Below are 14,384 nucleotides of genomic sequence, written 5' to 3' on the forward strand. Positions count from 1 at the left end.
CAAACTAAAACCTGGATTGATGGATTCTAAAATCCGGGTATCCAAACGGCCCCTTAGTGATTTTTCCTCACATTAAATCTGGAATTGAACTTAAGAATTTTCATACCTTTTTTCTTTGTGCGGTAAGAAAGGACACCAGAAAAAAGAAGCAACCGAAATTGAGAGGAAACCAGAAAAGAAGCAACCAAAATTGGCTTCTAATCAAAAATTTATGTTTGAATGTTAGTCTTCTGGTGTCTCACTACTTTTGATATATATATATGTACATAAGTTTGGTGAGCTTAAGCTCACCAACAGTTTCCTCATATATATATATATATATATATATATATATATATATATATATATTTTGAAATGATATTATTTTTTAATGTATATATCTACATTGTTTGACTTGTTTTCAGGTAATAGATGCATGCGCTAAAGGAAATTTGGGCAGATTCATCAATCATAGTTGTGACCCTAATTGCCGAACAGAAAAGGTGAAAGTTTTTCTTTGAGAGAAAGCCCTTTTGTTTCCTATACACACACAGACATGAGTTTCTACTGTGAAGATCTATTGAATGGGGATTACGTGATGATTTGATGATATGCAACTGCTTTTAAGTAAAATAGGAATATATCTTTTCTGAAGTTTTCATTGAATTTGAAATTACTGAGATGAGTTCATATTGTTTTCGTGCCAATTTTCTAATTTGCACCTGCTTTTTAGTAAAATACCAATTTATTTTTCTGAAGTTTTCATTTGATTTGAAAATTTGTGGACACTGACACGAGCGTCGCGTGTCGACATGGACATGGAGTGTCGGACACGGCGAACTCCCAAAATTTAGAAACGGGGACATGCCTAAAATAGAAAGTACATATAATCATGATTTGTGGACACGGATATGTGTGCCGAGTTTCGACACGGATATGAGGTATCTAACATGGAAACCCCTAAAAATCTAGAAATAGTCACACTCATACACATACATACATATAAAGTTACTGGCACTTCTAGCTGTACACTTAAAAGTGTCTAAAGGAGTGTCAACACGTGTGTCGGCAATAAATTCAAAGTGTCGGCCAAATCATAGCTGAAATGAGTTCATATTATGTTTTCAGTTGTTGCTCGAGGGTTCGTATGGTTTGAGTGCGAAACTGCTAATCAATTCATAAGTGTTAGACTCTTCCTTAGTTTGTTTTTGATTTGACGTTGCTGGATTGAGATCTTTTGGTGATACTGATGAGCACTTCCCTTAAAGTGGTATGTTTTTTATCTGAAATTTCTGAAGTTAATGATTTTAGTTTTCAATTGGTGGTGCACTGGTACTGATGGGCAGTTTAGTGCCCCTAGAGTGGTAATGTGTGTGTCCCACTGGTAGAATATTTACATGGGAACCTCTCTTGTACCTCAAATATATCATGCGACTCCTTTGGGTGGTTCTTCTCTGGTTGCACTTGGTTATAAAATTCTTGTAGTAACTCTTGATTCCATTTGTATTCTAATAGGGCGCATTTGGATGAGGGATTTGTGGTGGTGGTGGTGGTGGGTGGGGGGAGAGCAGTTGGATTTGCGCCCCCAAATCCAAATCTTCCATTTGGGGTACAGAAAGGGATGGACGGAATAGGATTTGGTGAAATCCCAGGGGATCTCAACTCCGTTTTCAGCCTAATTCCAAGGATTTGAATTCCACTCCGATAGATTTTATTTGAAATCCCCTTTCGTTTGATGTTTTTCTCGCCTTTTTTCTCCTCTCCACATTTGCTGTCACCGTCCCAGATCTTGGCTCTCACCATCATGGTCCCCATCCCTGTTGGTTAGAACTGTGTTGCCCAACCAGCTATTGTAGCCCCATATCTCCAAATCTTCACAAACTCCTCCCAAAGTCAATTGCAAAATTAATTAAAGTTCATAGGAAATACCTATAGGATATAATCTATTCAAACCTCACTATTTCTCATAGATCGGATGAGAGATGTCTCATACGACTATATGTTAGTCGTATGAAGTATGAACTGATGTGAGGATCTGCTAAGGCACGTTTTTTCTAAGATCCCTTGTTGTTTGGTTGTAGGAACAAGAGATCTAGACTCATTTGGATCTAGAACTACTTTGGTACTATGTTGAATAGTGGAGTAGTAGAACAGAAAAGAAAAGAAGACGAAGATGAAGAAGAAGATCCAATTGTAAATCAAGAGTTGCTTGAAGCCCTCCAACTTTAGATCGATTGGAACTCTAATTTGATTAAAGGGTGGCCCAGTGCACGAGGCTCCCACCATTGCGGGGTCTGGGAGGGCTAGATGTACGCAGCCTTACGCCTGCTTTGCAGAGAGGCTGTTTCTGTGACTTGAACCTGTGACCACAAGGTCACAATGGAGCAACCTTTTCGTGACTCGAACCCACCAGGTCACAATTGATTGGAACTCTAATTTGATTGTCGTAGTAAATGTAGCACGGCATGTGCGGGCTTTTTTGGGATGCTTTCTCTAATGATGAGAGTGAGATTGTCTTTGCTTTAGTTATTTTATTTGGTAATGTAGGTATAATAAAGCTGGCATTTTCTGTGTATACTAGATTGGCTAGTACAATGTAATAAAAGTCCAGCATGTAGGGCCTTTGGCGTGTATCAAGTTATTTGCAGAGGTTGCCCATAGGACCCATTGGATTGACAAAAAACTAACAAAATGTGTTGCAGGACATTATCACTTGAAGGGTTCGTTAAGGAAGGAATGGATATGCTAACTGTCCCATGTGATCCACTAACTGTTGGGATGCAATTACTAGTTTGTTTTGTAGCACCCACTATATCGTTTGAGTGTTTAGAGCTGAAATTTGGAACTCATATCTATATTTTGAGATATATGCATGTAGGGCCTTTGGCGTGTATCAAGTTATTCGCAGAGGTTGCCCATAGGACCCATTGGATTGACAAAAAACTAACAAAATGTGTTGCAGGACATTATCACTTGAAAGGTTCATTAAGGAAAGAATGGATATGCTAACTGTCCGATGTGATCCACTAACTGTTGGGATGCAATTACTAGTTTGTTTTGTAGCATCCACAATAACTTTTGAGTGTTTAGAGCTGAAATTGGGAACTCATATCTATATTTTGAGATATATGCTCAGTTATTCTAGGTTTCCTCCCATGTATCATTTGATGTGATTTTTCTTACTGTGTTTAACATTAAAAACTTCTTGGAGAATTAGTTTTGATTGATGCAAGCTATCCTCATATATTTGTGTTTATTTTACAAAATATTGTTATGCCCTATTCAAATGGGACCATTTTTCATGTGTAAGGGATTATTTTATGGTATTTACATTTTTCTTTTTTGGCTTAATTTCTGCTAGCTTATTGCCATATATATATGAGAAAGTGGTTCCTGCACACTTGTGTAGATAAGTTATCTACACACTAGCTTAAAATACAGTGGGGCCCACTTTGTTTGGGTGATCCAAACCATTCATTTGAAAGGCCCTCTCATAGATAGGGTGTCCACAAAAAATCAGTTCCATAGGATCATCCTAACCATTTGAACCGTGGTGGCAAAAAATGGACTAATTTGTGAAGGTTTATACACGTCCATTTTACCTCCATAAATCGTAGGGTTGGGATGATCCTATGGATCTGATTTTTTGTGGACACCTTATCTATGTGAGGTCCTTTCAAATGAATGGTTTAGATCACCCAAACAATGTGGCCCCCACTGTATTTTAAGCTAGTGAGTAGATAACTTATCTACACAAGTGTGTAGGAACCGTTTTCTCATATATATATATATACACACACACACACACACACAAACTTAAAATACAGTGGGGGCCACATTATTTGGGTGATCCAAACCATTCATTTTTAAGGCCCTCACATAGATAGGGTGTCCACAAAAAATCAGATCCATAGGATCATCCTAACCATTCGAACTGTGGAGGCAAAAAATGGACTAATTTGTGAAGGTTTAAAGACATCCATTTTACCTCCACAAATCGTAGGGTTGGGATGATCCTATGGATCTGATTTTTTGTAGACACCCTATCTATGTGAGGGCCTTTAAAATGGATGGCTTGGATCACCCAAACAATGTGGGCCCCCACTGTATTTTAAGCTAGTGTGTAGAGAACTCTCTACACATATGTGTAGGAACCGTTCTCTCTCTCTCTCTCTCTCTCTCTCTCTATATATATATATATATATATATATATATATATATATATATATATATATATATATATTCTACATCGTTACATTTCTCTTGACTACTATCATCCTTTTGAAGTGCAGTGGATGGTGAATGGAGAAGTTTGTATTGGACTATTTGCAATAAGGGATATTAAGAAGGTAATTCTGTTGATGCTTTGCATAGATTGTTACTACTTATTGGTTCTTCATTTCAAATCCATGCTAATTGCTGATGGTGCTGGGGCGTCTCTTGACCTATTTTATATGCCCCTTGTATCCCTTATTCGTCCAAATAGATTTTGACAGTTGATGTTCATACCTTTACTCATGGTTTTAAATTTCGGCCGGACTGAAATTTCGGTTTTCGGTTTGGACCGACACCGAAATCACCTAAATCCGAAATCTCGGCCAAAATCCAATTTTTTTCCAAAATTTCGGCCGTAATTAGCTAAATTTCGGTGCAAGTTTGAAATTTGCTTTTTTAAACCAAATTTCGGCTGAAATTTCGGTTTCAGCTATGTCAGAAACCGAAATTTTAAACCTTGCCTTTACTTTATGGGACTAAGAGGATGACTACATAGAGAAGTTTCTTTTTGGGGTGTTAGTTATGATGTAATAGATCTAAACTAATATTATTGAAAGCCTCCAAGGGACTGTGAAATGCCCTTTATTCTTTTATATGTTTTTTCGTTAAGCAATGTATAATTATAAAATGGGTAGTTCTCCCCTATAAAGTATAACAGTGTCTATGGCTATCATTATGTGTTGATACCTCTCGGCAACCTGATATATTGCTATATAAAACATTGGAATCTCGTTAGTTAGAAAATATTGCCAATCCCTGCTTATTGTCTCGTCCCGAGGTTAACTATTTGATTTTTGTTTTCTTTTCAGATATGACTCGTTTGATTTCTTTAATTTTTTTTTTCTGGAATGACAATCAGCTCAGTGTTTTGTTCTTTTACTTGACACTTGGCTTGCTGACATTTTAAGTCTTTATATATTATTTTTTTACCGGGATTACAATCAGCTCAGTGTTTTGTTCTTTTATGTGATACTTGGTTTGCTGACATTTGAAGTGAGTTTGTATTGTTACAATTCAATGTTTCTATTCAATTATGGTGCCCGTGAACAAAAAAGCTTCGCTTTACGGTGCATGTGATCATTATACCGTTGAGTTTTTCTTAAAAAACAAAAAAGTTATAAATAAAATAATCAAAAAGAAATACCTCAAATGATGCCTATAAGGTCGTTGCCTTGCATTATTCAATTGTTCTTCTCCGTCTCCATCGTCCTCTCACTTTTGTGATTTGTCGGATCTCCCATCATCATGAGCATCATCTTTTCGCTCCTCACACCACAAGCCGCCATCAAGTGTTTGTAATCACTGCAAAAAACCAGCATGGTAGCCCTTTCTTCTTCTTCTTCTTCGATCAGAAACCCACGTTCTGTTTGTCATTTGGTAAAGGGCAGAGAAAAGATAGCCTAACCCGTAATCCCTATCTCTTAGGCTTTATAAAAAGGACTAATAGTAATATCGGCATTGCCATATTTACTAATGAAAACTCTTTTCATTTTACTCTTTTTTTAACTTGCTATCAAAGGCTATAAAATGAAGAGTGGTGTCATTATCAAAATATGGTGAAGTGAATAGAAATATTACAAATGAAAATGTTTATCAGATATGTAATTGTCTGTAATACATATAACAAAATATCTATCAGTTCCCTTCTACAAATTATAATTGTCTATTCATTTAGCACTGCCATATTTTGATAATGCACTATAGTGTTCCAAACATAGTGACAGCGAATGTCAGTAGGTTTTTTATGTTGTTAAACCATTATGGATGGTTATCATTCCAAAAAAAAAAACCATTATGGGTGGTTGCTTTTTTTATGTCGTGGTTTTTAGGTGTGATATGCACTTATTCTACCATGTCCTGAAGTTTCAACTTATTTTTATTATTATTTGCATACGTTTTTTTTTGGGGAGATTGAACTCAAAGAGAAAGATTTAATTTTTTTTCAAAAAAATAAAAAATAAAAATATTTGCATATGTTTTTACTATTTTACAAGATTTCCACTGAAATTTCCAGCTGAAACTGAAATGTTTTGTTTCCATGATGACTGAAACGCATACCAAAACAGACACTTAAATCTATGGTTCTTGGAAAGGGTAATGGGAAATGGTAGTGCTTTGTGCCACAACAGGGTTCAACTTCATGAAAATTATGATTGCATATATTTTATTTTGAAATACATTTTTTTTACATTAAATAAAATACATTTTTCAATAACAAGATACGTTCAAATCAGGTTTTGATTGAAGGCTTTTATTGTCATGTTTTCTCTGTTTTTAGTCATTGTTCTCCCATGCCATTTATATGTTTTCATGTACTATAGTTCAGCATGGTGCTCTTCTTCTCTGTCATACGCTTGTTATTTGCAAATATTTCTTATATGATGTGCAAAATTTGAGTTTTTTCATTGTGGCAGGGTGAAGAGGTAACATTTGACTACAACTACGTGCGAGTATTTGGAGCTGCTGCGAAAAAATGTGTCTGTGGTTCTTCTGAATGCCGGGGTTATATTGGTGGCGATCCCTCAAAAACTGAAGTCATTGTCCAAGGTGATTCCGATGAAGACTATCCGGAACCTGTAATGATTAACGAAGGTGGTGAAGAGATTTCCTTGGAAATCTCTGTGCGACATGAAGAGATTTCCTTAGAAACCACATACAACAGCAAAACTTCCCCTACTGTTCAGCAATTAGAGGTTTCTTTAGAAACTCAAGATAGTATGTGCAAATCTTCACCGGTTGTTCAGCAACTAGAGATTTCTTTACAAGCAAAAGACAGTATAAGCAAATCCTCTCCCACTTTTAAACCGTCAGGGGTTTCTCTACAAATAGAAGAGAGTGTGGGAAAATCCTCACCTTCTGTTGAACAGTTAGACATTTCCTTACAGACGGAAGACACCATGAACAAATCATTTGGTACTGTGCAACCATTAGAGACTTCTTTAGAAATTGTAAACATTATGAATGAACCCTTATCTGGTTCTGCAGCAGATAGTAGCAAGGCTATCTGTAAAACTGATATGGATAAGCCAAACGTATCAAAACCATGCCAGCGTGTGAAATCATCTCTTCCATCTGGTTCAATTAAAAAGGGCAGGTTTAGGGCCAATCAGGTGATGGCCAGCAAGCCCAAAAAGATGGTGGAAGGCACTAGCAGTGGTCGTTTTGAGGGAGGTAAAATTTTTTGTGATTTGGTCTGGTTAGAGCATGACTTACAATTAAGGATTTAAATTTCGGTTTTGGACATAATCGAAACCAAAATTTCAGCTGAAATTCGGTAAAAAAAAGCAAATTTCATTAATGTACTGAAATTTTGGAAAAAAACTTAAAAAGTCACATTTTCCAATCACAATTTCGGATTTCAGATTTCGGTTTCGGCCGAAATTTTGGTATTACGGCCGAAATTTAAAACCATGCTTACAATTCCCATCTCACAGTTTGTTGTTTGGATACTTGCAGTTGTAGAGAAACTCAATGAGCTGCTAGATGCTGATGGGGGAATTAGCAAACGAAAAGTAAGTTTTGGCTACTTTCATACAATAAGGCTTGTTTTTTCGAGAGGTGGTCTTTGGTTTTCTGATATGTTTACTATGTTGACGTGATACCCTCTTCGCTTTTTTTTATTGTAAGTTCAGTGTAATTTCTACGATTAAGATAGGATTGATGATCCTGGAAACTTATTTTCCTTCATCAATTGGTGGCCTCTTTTCATAGGATTTTTCATTGACTGCTTAATTTTTTAAGGAGTATGCATTTGGATCAAGTATCAGCTTGCTTATTTATCTTCCAATGCAATCTAAAGAAATTTTATTCTGTTTGGTCAATTATTGGCGCTTTCTAGTTTTTTAATCCTTTGGAGTCTTTTCTTTAGTGGTTTATTCTTTTATAAATCCATAAATCATTTGATTTGATGGCCATGCTTATACTAATAAGGGACAACTTTCTTCAAAATAAACATTTCTTGCGCTTGCATATAGTTTTAGCTCTTCTTCACTGAGATACATTGAATCTTTGACAGTATTTGTACTCTATCTTGTTTCTCAACAGGATGCTGCTAAAGGCTACTTAAAGCTTTTGTTTGTCACTGCAGCTGCGGGAGACAATAATGCCAATTGCGAGGCATTTCAAAGGTAATATCTTGCTGCTTGTTTAAATAATCCTATTTATATATTTATCTGGTGCTTAGTCCAGTAAATGTTATAATCATTATTTTAAATTTTGTCCGAAATCCGAAATTTCGGATTTCGTTTTGAATTCGGCCGAAATTTGGTCATTTTGGCCGAAATGACAAATTTGAAAAAATATTTCGGTTTAGTAGGGTCCGAAACCGAAAACGAAACTGAAACCAAAATTTAAATCCATGGTTATAATCATGTCTATTGTAGTTGGTAGGTTTGTTCTGAACCATTTCATTTCCTTTCCTTTTGCAGCACACGGGATCTTTCTTTGGTTCTTGATGCACTTCTGAAAACAAAATCGCGAATGGTCTTGGTTGATATAATAAACAAGAATGGTATATTGTTGGCTGTCTCTCATTGTTTCTTTTTCACCAATTAATACAGTTTAGTTTGGATGGCATAAAAAGCATGGTTGCTTCATTGCTGTTTAGGTTTGCAAATGCTACACAACATAATGAAGCAGAATCGGAGGAATTTCAACAAAATTCCCGTCATCCGAAAACTTCTGAAGGTCTGTGAATTTGAACTTGTAATTCTTTTTTTGGCTGTTCACCATGTTGTGGAATGCTATAATGTTTTGTCCCTTGCAATGAAGGAAGTCCTTACCTTAGTCCAAGTAATTTTTCTTTGGTGCAGGTGTTAGAGTTCCTTGCAATGAAGGAAGTCCTTACCTTAGATCACATTAATACAGCACCTCCTTGTACTGGAATGGAAAGGTTAGTAGACCATCTATTTTATCTTTGTTTTCTATTTATCTTGCTTGTATTTTATCAAGACTATATATTTTATGCGTGTTTCAATTTCGTCTTGCTTTTATTTTAGCTGGCATCAGCTATGGTAACACTTCCTCAAACTTCTGAGCTGATTAGCTTTTAATTAAGGAAATATATCTAGCTAACTTTAATGAATTTTATATTCGGCCTTCAATTTAATCATGTATCTTTTTTAAATGTATTTGTACTTTTGGTTGGACTAAAATCCAGTCCAAATAGGTAACTGGAGGTTCTGTCCTTTTACCACCACCCCCCCACAAAAAAGAAAAAAATTCAATTCACCCCACATATCTAATTATATATAAGTAAAACTGAATGTTGCACAACGTGGTGCTGACATGTGTCACCCCTCTATACACGCTACTTCAGCGTATAGCTATATGCGGAATTTCCAAAAACAATCGAAATGGCACCCCTCCTATACACGCTACTTCAGCGTATATCTCTATGCGGACTCCCCTGAAATCTCTTCCTCTATCAAATTCTCCCTAGAATCTCTCCCTCTCCCTAAAATCTCTCCTTCTCTAAATTGAAAAGGAATTCCAATTAAATCTCCTATAATCTCTCTCCCTATTAGTTACGTTTTAAAGAAAATAGATGAGAAAATCTCTCTCATCTCTAACTATAAAAGTGGCACCTAAGATTTCCCACGACATAAAAAAAAGAACAAATTATTCCTTCCAATTAAATCGATTTTTGTGGACCACTCCTAAAACGTTTCTCCAGACTCCTTTCCAATAGGTATACTCCCTAATCGATTTCTCTAGATCCCTTCCCAAAACGTACTGTCACTCTTTCTCTCTCTCCGAAATCCAAAACGTACTCTCTCTCCAAAATCCCTCCCCTCCGAACTGTAAAACTAGATTCGGGCCTGCATCGATAACCCTCGAAGCAGAAGTGTGTCGCAAGGTACCTATTTACCCTTGCTATATTTTCTGGTTGCCATGATTTTTGCTATGGATTTTAGGTTTTCTTTATTTGTTATTCCGAGTTTCCTTTGAAATGGGTATTATGTATTCTGTATGTAATATTTTTTGCTCCCTATCTACTTTCCTCTTCTTCTTCTACATCTCCTTCATTCCATAGATCATGAAGTTATTCAATGGGCGAGAGAAATCGATTTAGAAGAATAAGAAACGTACGTATTTGTTTCCTTTTTTATGTTGGATTTTACCATTCTGAATTTTGCTCTATTTAGTAAATAAATACCACATGCTCTATCAGGCATATTGAGGTTGTTGATATTTCTCAGGTGGATTCTCCTTCTACATTGTTTAATAATAAGGACTTGATGACAATCCGGCTAGACTCTTTCATTTTTAGATTCTAGCTATCACTTTCAAGACCTTGCTGAGAATATGCCGCTTTGGTTTTAGAATTTAAAGAATTTTGAATCATGTGGTATCTTATGCCTAGAAGGTTGTTGAATATGTTGGGTAGATTCAAGGAGTTGAGTTTCTTTTTGCCGAGTAGATTACAAAAAAAAATACTTTAAATTGGGCTCGACAAATGAACGGTTTGGATCATCCTTTAAATTGGGCCCCACTGTACTTTTTGAAAAGACTGGACTTCACCCATCCACAGTCCCACACCATATAAAAACTGCACAACTGACGGCCATACTCCTTAAAGAAACAACCTCATGTGATCGATCTGAGCCATTCAATTTATTGGTCTTGAATTAGATATTTAGATCTCATACAGACCGACAAAGCATAAAGGTTTTTTTGGATGGTTAGCTTGGGACATTGAAGATCAAAATGGAGTCAGAAAAAATGAACGGTTCAGATTAATCATGAGTTTTCTTTATGAAACTTTATTTGTTTGTTTTTCTTTGTTTTCTTTGTTTTCTTTTGTTCTTTTGTTTTTTGTTCCCGTGCAACGCACGGGTCTCCAACTAGTTGGAGCTGATAGATCTATGCTGTTAAAATACAGATAAATGTATTCCAGAGAAAAGTGTAGCCAAAAAAGGCCATGTATTGCCATCCCATCCAAGTCAGTGTTTAGATGGAAAGTAACATTCTTCTATTCTTGTAAGATTGATTTAACGAGATTAGCCAATAGGTAAGTCAGATGATGTAAATTTTCTGTCATTAACATGATCACTAGATTAGCAGCTTTTCGGCAAGGTTTTGGTTTTGGTTTCGATTGGAAATTTTGGTGGAAAACCTGTAAAATCATGGAAACGTATGGAAGCATATGCAAATGATAGAATCTAAAAATGAAACTTCAGGAAATGCTAGAACAAGTACAAATACACTCTTAGAAACCATCACATAAGCAAGACAACCATCCGTAATGGTTTAAAATCATCAAACACCTACTAACATGCCCGATTCAACTAGCATTGTTACAAACATAGTTTTAAATTTCGGCCGAAATCGAAATTTCGACCCAAATATTTCAGTTTCGGTTTGGATTGAAACTGAAAGTACATTGAATCGGATTTTTACACAATTTCCTCGAAATTTGGATTTCATTTTTTCATCCTTATTTACAAAATTTCTATTGAAACGTTAAAGATTTCCACCGAAGTTTTATACATTTTGCTGGAAATTATAAAAAAAACCGAAATTTCCACCGAAACCGGTTTCAGTGGTGGCCGAAACTGACATGTAAAACCTTGGTTACAAATATGCCGACTTTTTCAAAATATTGCAATTTTATTGTTATTTTGATAAAACGACAAAATCCCGAAATGATCCCGAGATTTTAAATTTTTTTTGCGATGTTTTCATTTTTACCATTTACTGGGAAAATTATCACGATAATTTTATGATATATTTTTTATTTCCTAAAGTTATACGTTTTGATATATTTTAAATATTCTATTTTCCCAGCTTTTTTCCCAATATAAACCCGAAAGCAGTGTTTCAAAATGCGGATGCTGGTCAAAACATGGCAAAAGCAAATCCTAGCCGACTCTTCAAGACGCGGTCGGGTACTCGTTTGATGCGGCTGTGGTGCTTGGTTGACATAGTTATAGCTTGATAAAAAGATTTTTGATTGACTTTGTTGGGCAAAACACGGAGTCGGACAAGAACACGACCAAGGAAGTGATTCGACTCGGGGGAGTCAACGATGAGATTTTCATTAGGAAAGATCCTACCCTGAGTTACAGCTTTAACCTCTGCAACTCAAGTCATACAACATAAATGCCAAATTCCACTTCACTTAAGGTTGAATTGAATAATTCCCGTAACACCCCTAATGAAAGATTCGTACATATTTCTATATTACACTTAGAAGAGATCCAAAATCCAACTTACAAAAATCTCTATAAACTACACACTTAAAAGAGATGGCAAAATCCCACTTAAAAAATATACCACCTCCTTCAAACCGTGGACTAAATTCCAAAAATCTTAAGCTGTGCAAACATGATAGCCCTAACTTAAAAATATGAGTATGCTATATCACAAATGTAGCTATATCACAAATGTAGCATACTCACTTTTTTATTGGAGTAAGCCATTTCACTTAAAATAAGTGAGCATTACATGGAATTTGTATACCCTGTTTTTCTCTTTGATTGCTAATTTATTTTGATTATTTTGTGCATAAGTTCATCCTATTAGTGCAGGCCAAATCAATTTTTTTTATTTCTTGTCTAATGTTTTCCTTCAGTCTATTTACAAAGCAACTTGTGGACAGTGCATCTCTAAATTCAGACTTTTTATTTGTGATGGAACCAAAGATGAATAGTAACATTAGTTTTATGTCCTGTACCTGGTTTAGATTTTTTGGTTTTTGGAGGGTTTTTGTTGCAGGACCAAAGGGGAAGGCAGCTAGTAAGGGGAATCTCAGATATTTATATGATCAGATTGGAATCTCAGATATTTATATAATCACATTTAAGAAAAAACTTACCGTTGTAATACAATAGGTAGGAGCTAACTAAGTGCTAACAGATTCGGGATATCTAATATGCAAATAAGATGAGACATTTCTATGATCACATTTAAGACAGAACTGATAATTGCAATAGAATAGGTAGTAACTAACTCAGTTTTAACAGTTTTGGGATATCTAATATGCATACAAGATGAAACATAAGTTAAGTATATGATACAGACACAATAGGGTATAGGAACTGTTTAGATCTTACACGACCATGTGGTTGGAGATGAATATCTAAAATCATAGATGAATGTAAGAATGGATGAGAAAATCGATTAACTTGAAGACAAATAGAAGAACAATGGAGAAAAGATAAGATCTATGATCAGGGAAAACAAAGCTAAAAGTAAAGAAGTATTTAAGATCAATTGAGTAATGATGATAGATATGTTAGCATCCAAGTTTCTTAACGTAGATGTGGGTCAAAATGCGGCCGAAGAAAATCTTAGTCGATTTAGCACAACGTGGTCGAGTACTCGGTTGGCTCGTTCATTATTTGGAAGGGTCAAAAGGAGCTTTTATTGACTTTGTAGCAAGGTTTTAAATTTCGGTTTGGGTTTCGATTTCGGACACCACGGAAACAGGAACATTTCGGTTTGTTTGGAAATTTCGGTGGAAATCCTGTAAAATCAAGGAAACATATGAAAACATATGCAAATGATAGAATTTAAAAATGAAACTTCAGGAAATGATAGAATAAACACAAATACACACTTAGAAATCATCTTATAAGCAAGACAACCATCCCTAATGGCTTAAAGACATCAAACACCTAATGACATGCACTGTTACGCATGTCAAACAATTTAGTACCTGCCAAATTTCAGAAGTAATTCATATAAATATTTATAAATAATGCATGCATCACATTTTGCATTCACTTCCTATAAATATTGTTATATAATACATACTAATATAGTATATGACTATTACACTTACGATTTTGGTTTTGGTGAGGATGGAAATGGAGACATTTCGGGCATTTCATGTCGGTTTCTGTGGAAATTTAAAACCATGCTTTGTAGGTACAAACGTGGAACATGACGCCAAAATGCTGAACGCGGCCAAGGTATAAGGGGAGATTCGGGGGAGTCCATGATGACGCGGGGGAATTTTAAAACTATGGTTTGCATCATAACAACAAAACCCTAGGCATCACACCAAAGGGTTCAAGGCCTGACACCTTGTAGTAGAAATGACATCCATCATTTGCAAATGGTTGCAATCCATTCATTATGCGCCTCTCTCGAGCATTGTTAGCCCGAGCTTCTGCTTTTTGGCT

The 14,384-nt window shown here is 35.7% G+C and overlaps 1 protein-coding gene across 1 annotated transcript in view; it reads left to right on the top strand.

Annotated features, from left to right (window-relative positions):
- Positions 1-14,384, top strand: part of EFS (histone-lysine N-methyltransferase) — a gene marked incomplete at its 5' end in the record, with an annotated part of 32,568 nt that overhangs the window by 10,978 nt on the left and 7,206 nt on the right. The window contains 8 exons of the mRNA XM_077375767.1: positions 405-482; positions 4,272-4,328; positions 6,669-7,425; positions 7,711-7,766; positions 8,299-8,381; positions 8,682-8,764; positions 8,861-8,940; positions 9,066-9,145. Of these exons, the coding sequence (XP_077231882.1) occupies positions 405-482; positions 4,272-4,328; positions 6,669-7,425; positions 7,711-7,766; positions 8,299-8,381; positions 8,682-8,764; positions 8,861-8,940; positions 9,066-9,145 (1,274 nt within the window). The remainder of the gene's footprint in view (positions 1-404; positions 483-4,271; positions 4,329-6,668; positions 7,426-7,710; positions 7,767-8,298; positions 8,382-8,681; positions 8,765-8,860; positions 8,941-9,065; positions 9,146-14,384) is intronic.

This window comes from Tasmannia lanceolata, unplaced genomic scaffold, assembly GCF_043159265.1.
Source record: "Tasmannia lanceolata isolate RefF3 unplaced genomic scaffold, GAP_Taslan_0.1 ptg000054l, whole genome shotgun sequence".
NCBI classification, from domain to species: Eukaryota; Viridiplantae; Streptophyta; class Magnoliopsida; order Canellales; family Winteraceae; genus Tasmannia; species Tasmannia lanceolata.